We start from the raw sequence: 22,319 nt of genomic DNA on the forward strand, positions 1-22,319 counted from the left end.
ACCTGCAGCCGATTTCCCTTGCTCCCACTTTCTTCCTCCAAGCCCACCAGCGTGACATCTCCGTCCTCGTGCTTCAGTACCATTTTGGGTGTTTTTCCAGTTCAGGTGGTTTATTACATGGTAAACTAAAAAAGGGTAGATTCAGACTAGATACAAGGAAGAAATTTTTTACCATGAGGGTGGTAAAACCCTGGCACAGGCTGCCCAGAGAGGTGGTAGATGCCCCATCCCTGGAAACATTCAAGGTCGAGTTGATGGGGGCTCTGAGCAACCCCATCTAGTGGAAGATGTCCCTGCCCATGGCAGGGAGGGTGGACTAGAGGACCTTGAAAGGTCCCTTCCAACCCAAACCAGTCTGTGATTCCCACAAAGTGGTGACGTGCACGTAGCGATGGCTGAGTGTCTGAGCAAGCGCGTCTCTGTTGCGGGAAGGGTGGGCAGAACGATGCCCGCTGCCTTGGCTTCGCCGTGCAAAACCCTGCGGCGCACTGTGGCGGTGTACAGCCCCAGGAACTGGCCAAATCTGCCCGTTGGGCCAGAGCAGAGCTGGTGGGTTTGGGTTTTTCCCCGCTGGGGTGGAAAATGAATGCCTTGGGTGTCGTGCTTCACGCTGGCAAGCACGGGGAGATGTCGGGGTGTTGTGGTTTAAGCCCAGCCGGCAACTCAGCACCGTGCAGCCGCTCCCTCACTCTTCCCCCCACCCAGTGGGATGGGGAAGAGAGCCAAGAAAAAGTAAAACTCGTGGGTTGAGGTAAGAAAAGTTTTAATAATTGAAATAAAATAAAATAAAATAATAGTAGTAATAGTGAAAAAGAAGATAACAAAAAGAGAGGGAAATAAAACCCAAGAAAAAACAAGCGATGCACAATACAGTTGCTCACCACCCACTGACTGATGCCCAGCCAGTCCCCGAGCAGTGACCAGCACCTCCCAGCCAACTCCCCCCCAGTTCATATATGGAGCAGGACGTCCTATGGTATGGAATATCCCTTCGGCTAGTTTGGATCTGCTGTCCTGGCCATGCTCCCTCCCAGCTTCTTGCGCACCTCCTCGCTGGCAGAGCATGGGAAACTGAAAAAGTCCTTGACTTAGGATAAGCACTACTTAGCAACAACTAAAACATCAGCGTGTTATCGACATTATTCTCATACTGAATCCAAAACACAGCACTGTAGCAGCTACTAGGAAGAAAATTAACTCTGTCCCAGCTGAAACCAGGACCCAAGGGAAGCCTCATTTTCCCAATTTCCATGTGCCAAAGCTGGGGGCACCTTCCAGGTCCCCCTCGACAGCAGACATCTTTGTGATAGCAGCTGGGTATGTGATTAAAGTAGGTCGCAGCCCACCCACCCCTCCCTTGCGCTGGTAAGAGGGATGCTCCTCACCATGGCAATCGCTCCGCTCGGCACATAAAGCATTTCCAGGTACTGGGAGAGACAGAGTGTGGCTGTAATTGGTGTCCTCTTGGGTGCCAGAGCTGGGCCGCTGCTTTGTCGTGCAGCCAGAAATAAATGCTGTAGCAAACGTGACTCAGAGGCACATGGTGGAAGGGACTGGTTTCCTGACAGATTGGCTGCATGACTAGCTCCCCTAGCCAGGGAGATGGCCAACACCTTGTCCTCCCCCTGCCAGGGAGGGTGAAACGCGGCGCGGGGAGGCTCCCCCGCCACCGAGGAGCAGTCACGGATGCCAGAATAATTGACGACTCCGTGCTGCTTGTCATGGCCCAGCATCATAAATGCTTAAAAGGTTTATTTACCAATTCTGAAAACTCCTGTGCGCATCATGTTTAATGCAAATAGGGAGTGTGTTTAGGAAGATATAAAACATCACTAGAGGGAAAGGCAGTCCATTATCTCCGTGCAAACACCTCCCTCTCTAGCTGTAAGCCAAACAGCAGGGGACCGAGCAAGACACGCTGATGAGGATAACTAATGCAGGCCTATCCAACCATGAAAAGGAAGGATGGGATCATCTGGAGCAGGGGAGCCGACTTTGCCAAAACAAACCACGTCACACGCTGAGGCTGATGCGCAGTCAACGAGTTCACGCTCTTGAAGCCACCTTTGTTCTTCTTGTGCTCCGAGGCCAAGTCAGGTCACTAGCGTAGGCTAGAGGAGCCTCCAGGGTGTAAGACAGCATGAATCCAGCTCATCCAGAGTGGGAAGCAGCTTCTGAGAGCTGTGCTCTTGCTGTACCTCTCTGCTCTGCCATCTCTTTGCTGGGATCCAGGCAGGGGCCAGCGGAGTGCTGCTCTCCCAGACCTGGCTCTCCAGGGATCAGCAGCGGCGTTTTTTGAGTGCTGGCCAGATGCAGAGTCAACCCCCCCAGTGCTGTGAAAAAGCATTAGCATCTTCCTCTGCGGGAGCAAAGAGCTCCGGAGCGTCCCCAGGGATGTCACGTTGTGCTTTGGAGAGCATGGTCAGGCCAGGATTGCTCAGGCAGATCGGCACATCCCGGCGGGGGGATCGCTTTCCTCCCCAACCCCGGCAGCGCTGGTGGCAGGGCTGCAGATTTGGGTTTCCTCAGAGGGGAGGCTTGTGTCATTTAAAAATAAAAAAAACAGGGAAATGATGCAAAGGGCCGTACGGCCCTGCTGCTGCTTCACGTCGCAGCCGGATTTGTGTGTTCCCGTCAGTAATGATTTTAAGCTAAACCAAGGCGAGCCTGGTGAGCGCAGGGAGGTGTGCTGGGCGCTGGAGGAGGGCCAGCCCCGGGGACCTGTCCCTTACATCACCCTGTCATTCCTCTGCCTGTGCTTGGCTCCCTGGAAAAGGGAATTTCCCTGTAACTTCCAGAGTGTCAATGACCAAGATGCTGTGTTCTTGCTCGCTCCCAAGCGCATTACATTTATTCTGTGTTTTGTTTCCTTGCTCCAGTCCGAAGTGAACATTAAATGGCTCGCTCTGGGGTCCTAAAAACTCACTGGCAATGGAAAACCTGGTAGGATTGAGCTCCAAATATTTTTATCCAAGTCCCTAAACCACTAGGTTTAAAACACCATCCTGGACTTTGCTTGGTGTACGTAACTTGTCTTTGAGTCTTCGAAAGGTGCATTTCCAGCTGCTTGTCCATGAGCTGGACAGGCAGGACTGTCTCTTAGCTTTCATTTGGGCAACAGAGACAATCCAGGGATTTGCAGGGCTTGGGGAAGCTGGACATCGGGGAAGAAAACTATCCGAAGCCCTGCGGATAACGTCATGGAAGCACTTTCGAGCCTGGGAGCGCAGGCAGGAGCAGCTCTCCTGGCCTGGCCCCGGCAGGCAGCAGTGGCCAGAGGCGGGGGAGAGCTGTTATTCCACTTGAATTTCAGCCTCCAGGGTGCTCATTTAAAACAAGGCTCAAAGTTTCCTACCTCAGTGTGTCAGCAACATGTGGAGAAGCACTGTGTACCCAGCTCTGCGGGTCTGTTATCTCCTCTCGCTATTATTAACGGGCATTTTTTTAATCATGGTGTTGTCTCCTTTGTAGTCATACGTTTGTACCAGAGGTATGCGAGGTGCTGAGCCTGCCAAGCCCTGCTCCGAGCAAAGCTCAAGGGGCTGAAGGGAGGGGCTCACAATTTTTCCACTCACAAAGGAGTATTTGGAAGGTCAGACCTGAAATGCCTGAACAAGCCTGGAGCAGCGAAGCTGCGTTCGCACTTGAAAATGTGTGTCTCTACTATTTTCCTTTCGCCGTGCCAGTCCTCCCCCTGACTGTCAGGCTTCAGCCGTGAATCACTCCTGGGCACGTGGCTAACACATGAACGCTGCAAAATATTTTGATGGAGAGGAGCGGGGGTGGGACCACGAGATAACCCCGGCAATTGTTCCCAAGCCTTCAAGTCCTGTGCCGAGGCGTCGCAGCCTCCAGCATTTGCAAGGGCGTCTTTCCCAGAGCTCCTGGTCGCAGTGAAACCTGGGGTTTGGTGAGGAAGGCAAAGCTTTTGATGTTGGAGTTCGGTGGGGTTGGTATTTCCACGAGTGAGCAAGGGTTGCGAGGCCCCCTATCAAGGCTTGGTTGCTCACAAGGCTTCGGCTCGTTGCTTCTCCTGTTGGGAAGTTGAGTAGGTCCTGGTGGAAAAAGGGACCCAGCGAAGGGTCCTTCTCAGCAGCATCTTCTCCCAAAGCTCTGCATCTCCCAGAGAGAGGTGGGTGACGTTAGTAATGAGTCGCTGCTTTTAACAGCTCCTGGTTGTCTCTCCAACAGCTTCACAGAAGCCATGAAGAGCCAGCCGAAGCTGGAGGGCTTGGACTGCCACTGGGCCTATTACATGGGCTTGGCCATCTTGGCTGTGGGGACCTTGTTTGTCATCTCCAGCTTCTTAGCCTTGGGATTCACCGGGACGTTCCTAGGTAAGGACAATTCAACAGCTTAACCATAAAGTGTGTTTAATCCTGCAGAGGTCCTTTGCTAGGGCAGAGTCCTGTAAGGTTTTCCTCATTCTTGCCTTCAGGGCTGTTAGATTTGGTCTTGGCTTTAAGATACCAAAGCGTGATCTAACCATGCCGTTACCTCGCGTGGAGGTGGTGGTGCAGTGGTCTTATATGGTGAATCCCATCACCTTCAGTGTGTCCAGCAGCCTTGCTCTGAGCCCCCGCCCGCTCGACACACGCGCCGAGGCAGGATCTCGTTTGTTCTTCCCTCTGCAATAAACCTGATGTTCGTTGACAGATTCTTTCATCTGCCGCTTTATGGCAGAAGGCGTTTTCCACTGTGCCTGCTTTCACATTTAGAGAGTAATTCTATTAGCGTTGTTGACTTTAAAAACATGCCACTATGTGTGGAATTCATAAAAATAAAGTAGAGACAGGAACAATAAATATCGAAGGAAAGGGGCAGCTCCCGCTGGCTGAAATAATCACAGCCCCGGCTTTGACACTGCATTTAGGCTGTGCTTTTGCAAGTGCTTTACAAACCAAATTCAATTAGCTCCTGCAGCGTCGCCAGGAAGAAGAGAGGGAGGTAATAAGCCTTCCTGGTTTCAAGTGGAGTTGCAAAGAAATGTGTTGAGTTGGCCAAGATCCTGCTGCCAGAAATAGAGCTCAGCGCTCCCGAAGGTGCGCCCTCACCCCTCATCTGTGCAGCCCCGCTCCTGGCCCCGTGTTGCACCCCTCTCCCCCGGCTACCAGCGTCCTCCAAAATCACCCACAGCCCCCAAGATGCTGCGTCTGCGGAGACACGTCCAGAGAGGCCGGGCACAGGAGTACCCACCAGCGAGAGCTGCTTGAATGCTCCTGAAGTTCAGCCAGGTCTGGGGTTGTTTTACGTAAAGCCTGATTCATCTGACCAGGAAGGTCCACTGGGCTTGAGCCACTGGGGAAAAGCAAACAAGTGAGTCAGGCTCAGCATAAGCAGCGAGGGTGGCCCCATCCCACTCTGCTTTGCACGGCCAGTGGCTCCCGTATTCCCCAGGGCAAGGAAGAGGCAGGTGTCAGTGGCCCATATCGGGCACTTCTGCTCCATCCTCTCTGCTGGCGGAGGCTCTCCCTGCCACCGGTGAGCTAGACGGAGTCTCCATGGCTCCAAACCTTGAAGGACATAGCAGGGAGCGAGGCCAGGTCTCTCTGCTAGCCGGGGCACGGCGGGCGCTGGGGCAGAGATGAGTGAAGGTGGGGAGATGCCAAGGCCATGTGCTGGTGCAGCCAGGCTGGCTCGGGAGCGTGGCCCAGCTGGAGCCCTGCAGAACATCCGTCCTTGGACTGGTAGCGGCTTCTCAGGTCCCACAAGTTCAAGTCAGCAAAGTCTTAATGGAGAATGCTCTTCAGCGTGGTTTCTTACGAGGCCGTGGGGAAGACGAGGGGTCTGCAGGTCTCTGAGGATCTCACTTGGGACGTTCCCTTGCTCAGGACTCACTTGGGACTGGTACTTCCAACGTCCTCCTTCGGTGATGTGCTGGTGCTGCAGGAGGAGCAGGGTTGCCCAGCAGTGATGGCATTTCTGACTGCAGGTAGCAAAGGGCTGCGCTCCTTTGGCAAGAAGGGGGTTATAGCGTCATCCCTCTTCTTCTCACAGTCCATATATGAGCTCAAGAGAAGTTTTGAGAGACCCTCTGACACCCAAGCGCTGCAAAAACTTACTGGAACAGCATTTGACCCTTCCCTTTTGGGTTTTCCAACAGCAGTGAGGGCTGAAGCAGGCAGGACACGGAGACTGCACCGGGGCTGCCCGTTAGATTCCTCTTTAACAGCACGTTTGAGCTTTGGAGCGGCTGTAGAGCACCTTGTCTCTGAAGTGTGGGTTAAACAGGAGGAGCCGTGTGACTCACCCTTCTGCACCAACCCTTTCTGTGCCCCCCCATCTCCTGCACAGCAGCACCCACCCCAGCCTCTGTTGCAGCCTTCTCCCCTGCAGAGCCATCCTCCCGGTGCCCCACGTGCCCTCGCAGGGATTCAGGCATCGGTTCAGCGCCGTCCCCCTCGCCGTTTGCCCTATTTCCCGACAAACGTAGTTAACGAGAGCTCGCTTTCCTGGAGGCCAAGGGCACCGAGAGGCACCTCTGCCTGTCTGAGCCCATCTGTCTCGCACCCGAGCGCGATTCCTTCCAGCGCTGACCAAGATTTCAAGTAAATCGGACTTGACCGAAGTCTGTCACTGGGCCATGGAGAAGCCGGTGGCTCCCCAGAGGGAAGCCGGGGTGGTGCTTCAGCCCAGGTCAGACTCCAGGGACCACGGGGGGGGGGGCCTTGCAGAGTGCATCAAATGGCTTTTTGCTGCCACGATCCCCCCCCGTGCAGCAGGATGGTTACGCTGACCTCCGGCAAAAAATAACCCGAATTAGGTGGCAAAGTCCCTCAGCCTGTCAAGGAGTGGATTCCCGTTTTGAGGGTTTAATGGAGGCACAGGAGATGCCCAGGCTGACGCTGTGCAAACTGAGGCACAGTCCTTTCCCTTTCCCTGTTATGCCTGAACTTAAAAATATTGCAGGTCCTCGCTGGTGGGCGTGTTCATTTAACTGTGTGGGTTTAGAGGCAGGTTTCCATCGGAAAAGCTTGTGTCCTGGGGGAGCTGCCTGCTCCCCCCAGCTGCTGTGTGCTTCTGCTTGCAGGGAGCCTGCCCGAGGGGTCCCACGGCCCCACCAGTGCCCGGCTCAGATAAACCCCTGGCAGCCCCAGGGACCCAGGGCTTTGTGCAAACCTCCCTGGTGCCAGCAGCGATTGGGGAGCGAGATGTTCAGCCCAAAGGCGAGGGCGGGCAGGGTATAATGAGGCATTTTGACATATAAGAAAGCGCAGAAATGGGCTGTGGCAGGGGGTGATGTGTTCTTTCTACCAGAACAATCTCAGAGACGCATTGCCAAGTAACTGTGAGAACATATAGTGTGAATACCAGGCAATTATCTCACTTAGTGGCCTGTAGTTAAAGCCCAAAAGCATTGTCTAATTGGGCAGGCGCTGTTTATCCTTAGAAATAAATGTTTTTGCACCATGTGAGGTCAAAGAAATTACACTACAAACCAGGTAATAATAATAACCTTGAATAGTTTGCACTCCTGTAATGCCCTTTATCTGGATTTCCAAGCACTTTCTCACCACACATTAATCCTCACCGCCCTCCGCGCCGTAAGAAAGACTGGTATTGTGATCGGTGCACAATAGCACCGGGAGGGATAGAGGAGACTTGCCCAAGGTCAGGGAACAGGCTGGCAGCAAAGCTGGGAACATGACCCAGGGCTGTGGCAGCTCCCTGAGCTGATGGACTGGCACCGATTGATGCTGCGTCTTGTACAGTGGACGTGGAGCAAAACCCTTGCTGGGCTTTGTGGTCTCGCTGGTGACACCAGGAGAAGTCAGAGCTCGGCATCCCAGCCCTTTCTCCCCTCCCTGAAATGCCACTTGCAAGCTACACCACATCTTCTTGCTTGTCATTTCTTTTCCAGGCTCCTTGCAGGAGGGTGGAAGGATTACTCCCAAGGTAGATAGGAAGCTGCTTGGATGCTGACAGTTCTGAAAGCTTTCCTCATTGCAGATGACAATCACCTATTATCATCATCATCATGCTGATAATTGAGTGTTTTGTAGGCAGAGGTGCTATTTTCTGGAATTCTGAGAAATTCTCTGAACTATGAGAGAAGGGTGACACAGAATGAGGGCATTCGGTGGTGGCGGTCGTGATTATAACATCTCGAAACACCATTACCGTGCGCTGGGCTTGTTTCCCCATTAAATGGGTTTGATCCTGTGCACTTGCTTCCTCGTCGAGTGGCATCAGACGGGCAGTTTTCAAATGAGACAGCCAGAATCAGCCAGTTGGGACCTCGAGAGCTGCCTCCCGATGAGGGACGTGGCTGCCGTAGCCTCATTGCAATGCACAAACCTTCCTCGTGGGCAAAGAGCCATTCCTGGAAAAGCTGATAGACACACGGTAAAGAGCCAACCTATTTGTTGCTCTTTCCTCAGCCTGGAAGTCAGCAGCGAAACCCCTCGTTCGCCTCTGCTCTGCGTCCCTGGCAGCGATGCCTCCGTGGTATCAGCGTGCCAAAGCTCCCAGCTTCGTGGAGCCTAACCAGAAACCCTCTGTGTGCCTTGCAGGCGATTACTTCGGTATCCTGATGGAGGCAAAAGTCACCAGCTTCCCCTTCAGCATCGTGGATAATCCCATGTACTGGGGCAGCACAGCCGTCTACCTGGGCTTGTCCATCATGTGAGTACGTGCCCCTGCAGACCGCACCGGTCGTAGGGCAAGTGTGGGGGCCGTGCTCGGCAGGGCACGAGGTGCCGGGCTGCATCGGGGGCCAAAGGAACATTTGGTGATGGCAGTCGGCAGTCAAATGGCAGGGAAAGTGCAACGTGCCCTGACTTCTCGCTTCCTGGCTGGTTTTGTGCGTGCAAAAATCTTCTGCTGTCATAAAAAGACTTGCAGCGTTAATTGTAGGAAAATAAATAACAGCCAAGCGCTGGGGAGAGGAAGCATCAGCAAATGCTCTGCAGCTGAATGAGGTCCTTGGCAGGCTCTGCACGTGGAAAAATCAACAGTCAGGGCCGAATTCATGCCGGGTGTCTCTCGGCAGGGGCAGGGCACTGATACTGGGGATCAGTGTGACCCTGTAATTACCTCTGAAAAAAGCGAAACAAGCCAACACTCCCTTTCCCCCACTGCACGGTGATAACACTTCCGAAACACTCCTCATGTGACACAACACAGCTTAATAGCCTGCTTAGCAGGAAATGAATAGCCTGTAATTTAGCAGCAAATGAGCAATATACTCTATTCAGTGTAACAAGTTTGATGCGGTTTTCTTTGATATCGCATTTTATTTATTTGCCCAGGAGAAAAAACCCTGGCTGTGTTACATGGGGGAGTCCACAGAGCATCGCAGGACGTAGTCACTAGACCTTTTGCACTGATGCTCCTGAGTGTCACCACTGCTCTTTGGTGGAAAAAATGAAGTGCTTTGCCACTTTCTGGTCACCTTTTCAGCCATGTGTGCAGCGCTTTCTGGCCCCTGGTAATAAGCAAAGCTGATGGTTTCTCTCCTGTTTCCACTGCTGCTCTTTGTTCTGCACTTACGGTCGCCCCCAGTGCCATCAGGGCTGGCTGCACGAGGCCGTTTGCCCTCCTGGCAGACCCGTGGCACTCGTTTGGGTCCAAACCTTGGGAAATGGTGCTGGGCTGTGCTCGTTGCTGGGACTGTGGCGGTGCTGGGCGGGAGAGCCGGCCGCGGGGTTGGCAGCGGCGCGATGGCAGCCTGGATATTGCTGGGGGGAGCGGGGCAGAGGTGGGGCAGGAGGAGCCCCCCCCCCATACCGCACCACAACCAGAGACAACCACCCCCACCACAGCGCAGAAGGAGGAATCTGACCAGGGTGAATTATGAGGAGGATTTTATTTGTTGAAGATCAGCATCAACTACTTCCTAGAACCTTTGCAGAACCAGCTGAACCCTCCTGAGCGGTTTCTGTCGCGGAAATCCCTTCTTTGCCCCCACGAGAGAGCAGCCTCGCACCGGGTGCACGTTGCTTTGTCTTCCACCACAATCCTGGGCAAAAGCAGCTTGAAGACGCTTGAGACAACAGTGTGATTGCCTTTTTTTTTTCCTCGTTAAAAGGCTGCCACCATAAAGGGCAGCGAGCGTGACAAATAACTGCTGTTAACAAATCGCTGGAGCTGTGCAAAGCGGGACCAGGACACCCCCCGCCTGCCCTGGGGGAGCTCTGCACAAGCCTTCATGCCCTGGTTTTCACTTGTTTCTCTTCCTTGGAGGCTCAGCTCAGGTTGCTGATGTTTTTTTGGGGAGCGCCCAGTCTCTTTTGAGGTCCCAGGGCTTTCAGAAGATGTTAGATGTCTGCCCTCAGAGGCCGGAGATAACATCCCAGCTCCGTGGCGGTTGGAAGGATGCCGGAGGAATGTGTCTGCCGTCTGGTTCTGGTCAGACCTAAAACGTAGAGTGTATTTATTCTCCCTCAGTGATGTATCACGCTCCATATCGTGGCATCAGAGCCCAAAGGACTGATTCATTTTCATCTGTAAGGGCACATACCCCATAACCTACGCAAGCCTGGCAGCACACCAGACCACCTGCCTTCCAACTCCAGTCCAACCTGAAAAGCACCGCGTGGGGCGGGAGCCGCTGTTTCCTCCCGTGCAGGACATTGCAGCTATCCCCTGCTCGACTAATGGCAGCTCTGCAGCCAAAATGTGTCTGCCAAATGCACTGGAGAAGGCACCTCCACTGATCACCACGAAAGCAGGAGCTTCAGGAGGCAGGGACAAAGCAGGTGTCCCATGGCCAACACCCAGGACCAGCGAGGCCGGCGGGGAAGGGTGCAAGCCTACGCTATTGCTCTTGCAGACAACCCACAGCCTCGGGGAGCTGCAGCAAGGGTTGGGGACGAGCAGGCCTCCTACCCCAAAAAAATCCTGCCAAGATCACAAAACCTTCCTGGCTGACTCTTTGCCGACCCTGCTACAACATGAGCCGTTGCCCAATAAGTAGGTCGAGCTCTTAAGAGGAGAGAAACAACTCACCCCGATGTTTCTCATCGCCGCATCGAGCAGCCTCATTTCTCCCGAAAGACAAATGGAGCATTAGCTGTTTGGGGACAGCTTTGTGTATCTCTGGTAGGGAAGTGTTTTAACTCATGGTAACAGGCTGTGTAAATCAGAGCTGGAGCCGCAGCCAAATGATGCAATTAGAGGCCTTGCTGTCAACAAACAATCATGCAAATTTGTTCTCTCTGATAGGAATCAAGGAGGAGACATGACTAAGCATGTAATAACAGGGGGTTGGGAGAGGAAGAAGTTGCCCGATGCTTCCTAATGAGGGGAAAACTTATTGCAAAATGGAAACAGTGAAAAGGTGAAGATTTGTGTGCTTCTCTCGAGGAACTGATTAGGCCAGGCAGTGCCTGAAAGCGGGTCCAGTGTGAGGTTTAGGTAGTTTAGTCTCTCCGCTGGAGGCATGTTTTCCCAACAGTCGCCTTGCACAAGGCTTACAGGATGTTTATCCTCACCAAGGACTAGCTAAGTACTTTTTTTTTTTGCTGACAGCCAGCTCTTGTCCCCCTCAGAGCTGGGCTGCGGTTAAAGGCAATCAGCAGTCCCCTAATGAAGGGCAACACTTGCAGCCATGAGCTGGAGGTGCAGGATGCAGAAAGGGTGGTTTGCAGGGGGGCTGGTGTCCGCGGTGAGCCTGACACAGCCCTGCTCCTCGCTGGGGAGATGGGGCCAGGACCTTGTGGGTGCTGGGTTAGCAAGGGGGGAATGGCTGCTGGCGCGGCCACTCTCGCCTGGGGGAATTTTGACACCACGGGATGGTGTCAGCACCCGGTTTGGGGACTAAACCATCAGCTAAAATCCTGGTGCCTTAGCAAAGCCCCCGCTGCCTTCGCCGGCATCTGCCTCAAGACACTTTTCGGGCCAAGCATCAAAGAATTGTCCTCACGTGGGCGGTGCAGGTTTGCAGCCTACGTCGATATCTCTCTTTAGAGCAGGAGGTGACGGGGATTTTTGTAGTCCTGATTCTTTGGCCTCGGTGCTAAAAGCAACAGCCCCTCCTGTGGCACCCGCAGCCCTCCAGCTCCTCTGCCCGTCACCAGGCAACGCCGGGCGGGCGGGCAGCATCGGTGCCCCGTGCTCTGCCTGGCGGTGTCTTGCTGAAGGACACCGTTCCGCCAGGCCTCGGGGGGTGAAAGGGCACGTTCCTAAACCGTCTTGAAACGGGTTTAAACGTGACCCGAGCCCCCCAGCACCCTTCACGGGGCAGGCGCGGACCTTTCCATCCCTTCCCATCCCCAGCCCCGCCGTGGCTCAGCCACCATTTCGGTGCGTGTGGTTCCATCTGCCGCTGCCTCTGCCAGGTGTCTCCTGCACCCTGGGTGGCCCATCTCCCCGTGCACATCAGGCATTTCCCTTATAGCGCTGGCTGGCAGCCACAGCCGTACGTCAGCAGCTGCTCAGCTATTAAACAGCCTTATAATCTCAGGACTTAGCATCAAAGCAGAAGCTCTCTTAGCAGAGACGTGCAGGGATCAGACTTAAAAGAAGTCGCCGAAGTAGGCTGGGGAAGAGTCTTTGCCAAGTAACATCTGTCTAAGACAGTTAACATTAAGTACAAAAAAAAAAAACAACCCACCTCACCCTTTTGTTCACTTCTGTTTAATGAGCAAGAGAGTGCTTTCATGGAGCCCGGCGTCTCATTTCACTTTCTAAACCAGGTCTTGCATAAGCCCATGTACTTACCTGATCTTTTCCTTCTCTTTCAAAACAGGCATGCGAGCCCAGCTGGCCTTTTGCTGACAGCTGTAGTGGCAATTTCCTACACAGTCGCAGTGCTGTATGAGGGGTGAGTAGCTCTGCAAAACTGGAGAGCTTCTAATTATTTCTAACAGCTTTAACTCCCGAGGATTCGGGGAACGGCAGAAGTAGCGATTTTTTTTTTCCAATTAATTCAGCAGGGAAGAAGGAAAACAGAGGATTGTTTTTCAATTGTTTTGATAATGGGCAGATTCCTCTCTGAAACTATTTGCTGAGTTCTAGGAACGTTTATGCATTTGTTTATTTTTGTCAGAATGAGATCTTTTTTTTTCTTTTGGGTGCCTGATTCTGTCTATACAAGAACAATAAGGAAGGCAGCGAGAGGACTCGTCGTGTCGTCTGAAGAGACTCTGCAAGAAGAGCTTGCATTTTGTAGTTCCTTGCATGGGCTTCTCTGATATTTTGCACCACAATAGCCCGGCAGCCCAGGACAGAGCGGCCCAGCATTATTCCCAGAAGCAGCGGTTGTACTTCAAGCAGCGAAAGCTCTTTTGTGTTTGCAGGGGAGGAGGAGATGCAAAATGAGCCGAGGCCGGTCTGCGTGCAGGGGGAGTCTGAGCGGGTGCTGAGCCTTGTCCCACTCAGTGCAGGGGTGGTCCTGGGCGGGAGCAGCTCCGTGGTCCAGACAGACCGAGCCGAGGATTGCCATGGCACAAGAACAGTTGGGCTGTGCCAACCCAGGGCAGACTTTCTGCACCCAAAGCAGAGCACAGAGTAGTCTTGATTTGAACTCTTCCCCCCTTCTTTTGCCCCTCCCTGGTGTCTCTTCCCCCTCCCTCCCCAAATTCCCATCCTCCCAACCACAGGCCTTTCACAGAGGAAATATATCGGCAGAAACAGAAGGGAGTGAAGAGCAAGTAGCAACAGGTATGTTTGCCCAGCGGCGTTTCAGCGAGAGGGGCTGCTTTGCCGGGCTCCCCCACCTACGAGCGCATTAGACGGGGACAGGACCACCACCTGCCCCCCCAGCCCTGCCCTCCCCGGCTCCTCCAGAGTCCTTCCTGCACTTCTCCAGGGATTTGAGCTTCAAACCTCTGCAAAAACCCAGGCGGGAAAGCTTGACCCAGCGGCGGTTGCGTCCGCCTTCTGCCACCCAGCCATTAACCCCCAAATTGTTTTGATTATATACTTGAGAGTCAGCGCAAGGGGAGGTGGCTGGGGAGCTCCGAGGCTCCAGGCTTACACTAAATCAGGCAGAAAAAAGCAGCTATTGGCCATAGCGGGTGCTCCAGCGGGCGGCAGGGATGGTGCGAGGGGGCCTGCGTGCCCGACCGCTCCGCGGGGACGTGGAGCATCCCTGCTCCAGGCTGCTCCATGCCTCAGCTGGGAGCATTTCTGCACAGGAGCTTGCACCGGCTCACCCCAGAAACTCAGCATGGGGCTTGCTTTTTGGGCCAAAGGTTTCTGCAAAAGCCCAAGTTCCCGCTTAGGCTCCTTTCCCTGGAGTTAAATACCACCCTGGAAACCCCTGGTGCATCTGCCCGGGTGGTGGTTGGAGAGGCTGGACAAGCACAAGGGGCACTGCTGAGGTTTTGGCAGCCCCGTAGCCTCTGCCCCAGCAAAGGTGCTGTAACACCAGTGATGTCCCTAACAGCCTCTTGTCCCTAACAGCCTCTTGTCTCTTCGCCTTTTCCAAAGCAGCGTCTCGGATACCTCGGCGCAGCGTGCCTCTCCAGTCCCCACGCTGTCCCGTTTGCCCGTTTTCCTACTGAGATGTATCCTACTAATTAGCCCAGCAACCCTTAATGAGCCAACTGAGCACCCTGCAGTACTGGAAGCAATCAGAGGAACAGCCCGAGCGTGGCGGCACCTCCTCGCCGCAGCCCGCAGGAGCTGGAGGTCCCTGTCCCCAGGTCTCTGTCCCCATTGCTGGGTCACGGCAGCTCCTGCCACGAAGGCGACGCTCTCCCGGGAGCTGCGTGGCGCGGAACCTCCCGACCTCTTCTCCTGCACTGATTATTTGAGATCTGCAGGGATAAAAAAAAGCAATTCAGCACCAGTCCTGGACTGGAGGGCAAGAAGAGTAACGACGGAGACACCGTGGCCTTTCGTAAGCGACCTTAGAGCGCAGGGAAGCACCAGCTCCTGAAGATCGTCTGAAGATGCTGCCGAAGAGCCGCAGGAAGCAAACAAAAGCTCGGGTGAAGCGACAGAGAGGGCTTGGGAGTCCCTGAGGTGTTCAGACACGGCTGGGGAAGGAAGAGGGGAAACTGCTGCCAACTCAACAACCACAAAACCTGCTGCAAAGCCACCGACAAACCCGCTCTTTTCTGGGAGAGGGAAACCTCCCCGTCCAGAGCTGGGCGTTCCCCACCTGCGCAGAGCCCTGCAGCATCCCCGCGCTATCAGCAAAGGCTCCGAGAAAGGTGACTGGAAAACACGTAGGTGCGAACATACGACCTAAACCACTGCCCAAGGGGGGGTGGAGGGATGGCAGCCGTCCCGTGGGGAAGCCCCAGCATGGAGAAGACCAAGGAGAAGGGTCGATCCCCTTCTGCACCCTGCAGATATCCCATCCCCGGTTGTGTCGGTGCCCTGACCTGCTCCACACCCACCCAACCCTTCCTTATCCCTGGGGGCCACATGAGGGTCCTGCCTGCCTTCCCCACCACCCAGTGCCTTCCAGCTATTTTTCACTGCCTTGAAGGGGGCGGTGGGTGGGAGGGAGGGAAAGGGCTGCTTCTGCCTCCTGCGCTGGGCAGCAGCCGGGTAGGGATCTGCCCCTCCGCCCCTGCCACCAACCTCGGCGAGTCCCAAAGAGCCCCGTGCCGGATCCTGCCCTGAACGGGAAGATCCCAGGGGTGATGCTCCATATCCAAGCTCAGTGTTTACAGATTCCCAGAACAGTTTGAGAAATAAGCTGTAAACGACCAAAACAACAACCAGCGTAAAGCCCCCGGCAGCGGCGCTGCTGCCGGCTCCCACGCAGGCCCCGCCGTGTCTCCAGCGTCAAGTCATCCCCTCCGCTGAGGGTGTGTGTGTGTGTCCCCCCCTGTTCTCAGTGTCACCTCCACGAAATGGTCTGATTTCCTTTCGCTTTTGCATGTTGTAATTCACCCTCGGGGCATTGCTCAGCAGGAATTAAAAGTGTTGGTTTCTTTTCAGTCCAGCCTTTCGTTTCCTTCGGCCGGGCTCACGGGCGCCGTGGTTGTTTCCCCGCTTCAGAGCCGTTACACGAGGATTTTTTTTTTTTTAATCACTATCTCGACGACCTTCCTCTTAAAGACTTGGGCATAGTATTTTATTTTTAGATAAGTTTCCACATCTCCTTCACAGTTAATGTTTATAGACGGAGGCTAAAACAGCCCAGTACCCATAGCAACCAGCAAGGAGAGGATACGTTGCATTATTCAGACAATTTATGTCAGAGTTGCCAGTCCTGGCTCAAAGTCTCTGATGTAAATAAATTCAGGTTTATTGATAGGTGAAATCAGTGTTTGCCAAAGAGACACGTGCTTGTTCGGGAAGGAGTACTTTGAACGAGAGCGCAGCGAGGGCTGTGCTCGTTCCACACTGGGACCACGTACGCCTCTCCCTGTCCCTCTGCGAGGCCGGTGGGACCCCAGTTGTACCATTCCCATCCCCAGCCAGCATCAGCCCCCGCCCCCCAGTGTCACCATAAACCCCAGTGACGGAGCTGCTTCCCTTCCCGCGCCCGCACCATCCCAAAAGCGCAGGGGTTTGGTGCTGCACTGGGAACGGGTTCAGGGGCTCCTTCCCCCCTTGATCCACCATTTCCAGCCCTTCTTGATCCCTCGATCCGCCATTTCAAACCAAACCCTTCCCACTTCCCAGCCGCTCCGTGTCAGCTTTGCATTGCACAAGGGTTTTTCTGGGGCTGTGCCAGCTCTATCCCCGTTTTTAGTAGCTCTTCCCGCAGCAGCCAGCGCGGATTGATGCCTCGCTGCGTTCGCAGGACTGCTTCTGCCTGCCGTAAAGCTGGAGTGCGACCTTTCAGAGGTGTCTGCTCTTCCCTAAAGCAAAACCAAGGAGCTGGAAGATGATGTTCAATCCCTCGTGGGGTCCAAGCCTACCTTTCTCCCTCGGGTGGGAGGTGGGTTGGCCCTGGCTGGGGCCGTTCCCAGCAGTGCTGTGCTGCTCACCAGTGCTGCGGGGAGGAGAGACCGTTATTTATATTGTTTTATAGTATTTAACAGCGAGGGATTAAGGGACTCTCCCTCCCTGGTTTTAAGGGGAAAAAAAAAATGATTCCTCTCCAATTACCTAATATTTCTAAGAATTTGAGATTGCAGAGGGTGGGGATGAAACCTTCAAGCTGAGCACGAAGCATTGGTGGTGTCGGAGCGATTTCCCCCCTTCCCATCCCCAGGGCCTGCAGCTGGGCTGTATCGTGCTCTGCTGCAGGGATGGACCCCGTGGCCCTCCAGGACAAGACTTGAGCCTCCTGCTGCTTCCAAAGGAGAGACCTGCACCCCTGGACCCCCGGCACCAGCCGGCTGCAGCTCCGATGCCGTGCCGGCACGGGCGGGTGCATCCCTCCGGCTCTTGGGGATGCGTTGAGCACCGAGCGTGGTCCCTGGAAACACGGTTGTTGGTCCGTTTTTGTAACTTCATGGCTTCAAACTCCAGCGTGGGGCTCGCTGGGCCCACCTGAGCTTGGCAGGGGGGGGTGGTTTGTTTGCAGCCTTGGGCAATGCCGCACGTGAGGCTGCGTGCAGATGGCGCACGTACCGCGTCCCGTGATGTTCGGGATGTTTCTCCAGAGCAAACACCAGGAAAGGAGAAACTAGTTAAATCTCAACTCCTGCCTGGCAGGGACGGCCGGGTCACCGAGTCCATCGCGCCGCGCTGCCTTGGGTCACCCCGTCCCGCCGTGCAGCTCCCGGCAGCGGCTGTGCCCACCCTCACGCTCCCCCCCCGGGTCTTCTCCGCGTGGCCGCTTGCGATGCTGCCCCACACGTGTCTCCCCACCCTGAAACTGCGTGTGATTTGGGGTTTTTTGGGGGGGGGGGGATCACCCGTACAAACCCAAAGAGCCCTGGCGATGGGCACGCCACGCGGGGCCAGCTCCGCTCTCTCGGGGTGCTTCATCCAGGGTCACTTTGGGAGATGGAGGTCTCGTCCTGGGGTCCTTTCCCTGAAGGCAACGTCATGGCGGGGACGTCCAGAACAGGGCACACATCCTCAAAGGCCCTGCCCTTCGTTCCAACCACCCGTAACCCCGCACCCATGTTTGCTTTCGCCCACTGGAGCTGCACTGGGGGGGGGGAGGGGAAGGACGGCCACCAGCCCTTCCGTGGCGAACAAACACGATCAGCCGGGAACGGAGAATCAACGCGTGGCGCAATCGAGGCAGCCCCGTCGCACCGGCGGAGCGATGGAGAAATCACGGTTCCCATCGGGCGCCCGCCAGGCCCGGCTGGCTGAGTCTGTGCTTTTGCTGTTTGGGGAGGTGGAGGGAAATGGGGGGGGGGGGCTTAGGGCTTCGGTGGTGGCTCCTGCACCCATCCCAACGCCGAGGCTGAACCTCCGCCCGGCCGTTCGGTGGGCAGGGGAGATGGGCTGGTCTTTTGGGATTTGATGCAAAAGCAAAGATGAGCTTTGAGCGCAGGCGGTACGGGGGGTTTCGGGGCAGTGACTGCTTTATCGAGGACCCCGTAATCAAGAGAAGGCAGTCAGGGGACACCAGAGGACTTTATGGGGGAATAAACCAGTCTCCTCTATCCCCACTGCATAGGGAAAGCAGTCTGGGCTTCCAATGGCCAAAGAAATGAGATGGGAAGAACACCCCAGTGGGAAGCGATTTCCAGGTGGGAAACCACCACTCCTGGAGCCCAAGCAAATGCCTGGCGCAGGACCAGGACCTACCCGGCCTCGGCAGAGCTGGGCTTGAGCCACATGGGCGCCGCTGGCGGGCCCCTGCGCTGGGGTCTGCGGATGCAGGCAGCCCCCATCTCGTGGGTGCGCAGGGGATGGAGGCTTCCAAATAACCCCCACCGCCGGGAGAGCAGCAGCACCCCGTACCCGCTGTCCCCACCACCCTTCGCATCGGCCCTGCCAGGAACAGCACGGAGGCGCCATCCAAGCCACCCCGGCCCACCTCCGCCCTCCACCCCGGGCGCCTTTACGCACGCAGCTCCCGCCATGTGCCAGAGGATAAGTGACGAGGCTGTTTTCTTTAGCTGGCGCACTAAAAAGCCGCCCCGGGACAGCCCAGCGAGCTGGCCATGCTGTGCTTCCTCCTCCTTAGATCTTATTTCAAAAAAAGAAAATAAAAAAAAATCCTAGGAATCTGCTGCTTTTTCCATGTGGCGCTTTCTTCCGAGGGGAACTGTTCACCGAGTGCCGCTCCTTTCTGAATCGGGGTCGCAGGAGGGAGGCAGAGCAGCCAGAGCCCCCCGCCCCATCCCCGAGAAGGAGATGTCAGGGCCAGGCTCTGCCTGCGGTTCTGCTTCGCTGCTGTGTTTGTGGGAGCCTGGAGGGTCCTCGATTTGGGCACCAAGCGGGGCTCAGCCTTCGCCCAGCTCAACCCCAACACCTCTGCCCTGGCCTCAGCCCCCTCCAGACCCCGCAGCGGGGACAGAGGTGGGACCTAGACACGAAACACCTCCAGGCTCCGAGCCCTCGGCACCGGTTGCGCATCCCTCTGCCAGCTCCAGCCCGTCGCTGCCCGGCCCTGCCTCCTCTTGGGCTTTTATTTTTGTCCTATTTCCATGGGAACCCTCCTGAAATCTGTAGCAACACATCCACTGGGGTCACCGAGCCTCCCTCTCCCCGTGCCCTATATTCCCAGTCGCTGCCCATCTCTGGTTACAGGTGACATTTCTCCCTAATCCCAGGGAAGCTGCTGCTCTTTGGAAGGAGCAGAAGGTGCTGGAGTTTGGGGACACTTCCAGGACACGCAAACGCCTTTGTCCGTGCCGGATGCTAGAGAGCTGCTGCTGCTGCCTCTGCGAGAGCTGCGGGCGAGAGGATGGCACGAGATGGGATGGAAATGGGGAGCTGAGGGTTTCCCGGGTGCCCCTGGCTCGGGGAACCCCAGCTCTGCTCTGTACAGCCCTCTTGACCCAGTGTGGTGATCGATGACGAGTTAACGTCACCTCAGTGCACTCGGAGGGGAGATGTTTCCACGGCAGGAGAGCGCGGCACCACCCCTGGGGCAGCCGGGCAGCAAGGCCAAGCCCCCTGTGGAGTGGTGCCGCCAAAACCCCAGCTCTCACCCTGTGCTCGGGCGGCCAACGCGTGTTTGCACCGACGGTACACAAAGCAGCAGCACCGAGCGATCCGCCGGAGCACGGCCCTTCCCCGGCTTTGCGCCACGATACGGGCGTTCAGGCCCTGCCGTGGGGTTTTTGGTGAGTTTCTTCCAGCAAACACGCACCAAAGGTGGGAGAAGGGGAGCAGATGCAGAAAGTCCGGAGACCACGGTGAGGCACGAGGCTGCCCCGGGGAGCTGCATCACATCAGGATGGCGTCTGCAAGGGTGCTCTCGCCACCACTGGCATGGATGGCTCAAGGAATTGGGAATTTGAGACCTGTCTCAGGCTTTCAAATTCCCTGCTAATTGAATCCCAAATGCTAAAAGGAATCAAGAGACATGAAAAGTTGCTAAAAAAGTAAGAGGTAGAGGAAGGAAACAAATAAACACCCCCCCCCCCCCCCCAGTCCCCAGAGACAGAGCAGCCTGCTTCTGCATCATATCTCATCTGGGAAAAATTATATGTTGTGAATTACGTGCTTCTTTTGAAAAGCCTTAAAGGAGATTTAATAAAATTAGACAAGCTAATAATATAGGGAATGAATAGCAACCTTGGATGCTGCATCTTGATTTAATCAGATGCTTTTCCCCAGGGGAACATGCAAGAGCTATGGCTAAAGCCTCCCTTCCCTACCCAGCTGCTCCCCTCTTCCTCCGGCCCCTCGCTCCTTCTCCTGTCCCAGGGGAGCAGCCAGGGCAGGATTTGGGGTCCCACGAGACCCTGCTGTTCACTAGCAGCCCCTGATTATTTGTGAGCAGGCTAACGAGCAACACCAAACAGGGAGTGGGTCCCTGTCTGAAGAACGGGTCCCTGTCTGAAGGCCAAGTCCCTGTCCTGGGGGAGAACAGCAGGAATTGGGGAGCCAGGGAAGCGGGGCTGAGGAGCAGGCTCGGCTCCGTGTGTGTGCTCGCAAAGCCCCAGCGCGGAGCCAGGGAATGCCGAGAGCTGCTGCGCAGGGGACGAGCCCTTGGCAGGACACAAAGCGTCTTAACGGCGAAGGTAAGGAGCTCATGTTGGATGTGCTCAGCTCTGCAGCCCGGGGTCTGCGTGTGCTGGGGTAGGAAAGGCACAAACGGCTGTTGCAATCGTGGCTTTTTCACCGCTTGGACCTGTAGGACCCAGCTGGGAACCGAGACCAGCTTGACCCCGGGGTGATGATACTTCCCAGCGCCGCAGCACGCTCCGAAATCAAAGGCATGTTCTGATGTAATTGTTCTTTTCCGAGCATCCCCCCGCTCGCCTGTCCCCGGGCCGGGCGGTGCGATGCACGCTCCTGCCTCCTGCTACGTTTTGCTTCTTGCAGAGGCCGGTGCTGCTGTGAGCTCCGTTTTGCTGCTTGCACAGTTTGTCCAAGCCGGACCCTGGGGAGCCGCATGTTCTGTCACCGGGATGTTTGTGTGACTTTCGTGGAATTTCCTTTCCTCAGCTACTTGCTCGCGGCCACCGGGTGGGTTTTGTTTGTTGGCAGGTGCCTGGTAAACCCGGGACGGCGCAGATAGGGGGAGAAATAGCGAGAAACCGGGGACTGATCTGTGCTGAAGATGTTTGATTCCATTAAAGGTGTCTGGGGGGGGGCTGGGCTTGGCGCACAGCAGCCTGCCTGCGGCTCTTGCTGTACCGAGCAGCTGCGTGAGCCAGCAAAGAGCCTGTATCCTCCAAAACCAGGCGAGGAGCAAAACACCCCGCAAACGGCAGGGTCAAACTCTGTGCAGGCAGTACGGCAGCTCTGGGGGAAAATGCTATTTCACCTGCCCCTGCTGAAGACTTGGGCTATTTCCAGTCCAGGTTCAGAAATAGGTGGTGATTTTTAACAGAGTCATAACCGTGGGAAGGCTTTGCCTCGCAGCGAGGTGGATCCTTTATCATCAATCACTGGCAGCCGGCTCGTGGCAAACGCGCTCTGCTTCCACCAGGAGATGAGTTTCTAGATGATCTTGGGGGACTCAGCCTAGTGCCTCGTAACGCTCCTCTCCTTAGGCTCTGCGTGACTCTGCGAGGTGCTGGGCTCTGGGGTAGCACAGGCAGCACCATCCCCTCCCCAGGAGCTCCCGCAGCCATCGCCTCTCCTCTACCCACCGAGGATCCCTGTCCCTGCTCCCAGGAGGGTCCCAGCAGGGTGGCTCCGGTCGCACCCCACACCCCTGAGCCGAGCCCACGGGATCCCAGCGGCACATCTGCCTTGCCACGTGCTCTGCCTTTGCGGTCGCCAAAGAGCCTTTTGGAGGGAGGAAATGGATTTTCTATTGCTGAAGCCTGTTAACCTAAGAGTAGGCTTCGAGCAGGCTATTTTTACCTATTCCTGGCACTATTAATAGTTGTATGGGTAACAACAAACACCAATCAAGATATTCGATTTGTCTG

At 55.6% G+C, this 22,319-nt stretch overlaps 1 protein-coding gene across 1 annotated transcript in view; it reads left to right on the forward strand.

The window, feature by feature from the left end:
- Positions 1–13,599, forward strand: part of PEMT (phosphatidylethanolamine N-methyltransferase) — a 40,709-nt gene extending 27,110 nt beyond the window's left edge. Inside the window, exons 4-7 of the mRNA XM_086473199.1 lie at positions 4,192–4,337; positions 8,514–8,625; positions 12,692–12,766; positions 13,545–13,599. Coding sequence (XP_086329325.1) covers positions 4,192–4,337; positions 8,514–8,625; positions 12,692–12,766; positions 13,545–13,599 — 388 coding nt within the window. The remainder of the gene's footprint in view (positions 1–4,191; positions 4,338–8,513; positions 8,626–12,691; positions 12,767–13,544) is intronic.
- Positions 13,600–22,319: the final 8,720 nt, after the last annotated feature.

Source organism: Leptosomus discolor, chromosome 14, assembly GCF_034619465.1.
Source record: "Leptosomus discolor isolate bLepDis1 chromosome 14, bLepDis1.hap2, whole genome shotgun sequence".
Taxonomy (NCBI): domain Eukaryota; kingdom Metazoa; phylum Chordata; class Aves; order Leptosomiformes; family Leptosomidae; genus Leptosomus; species Leptosomus discolor.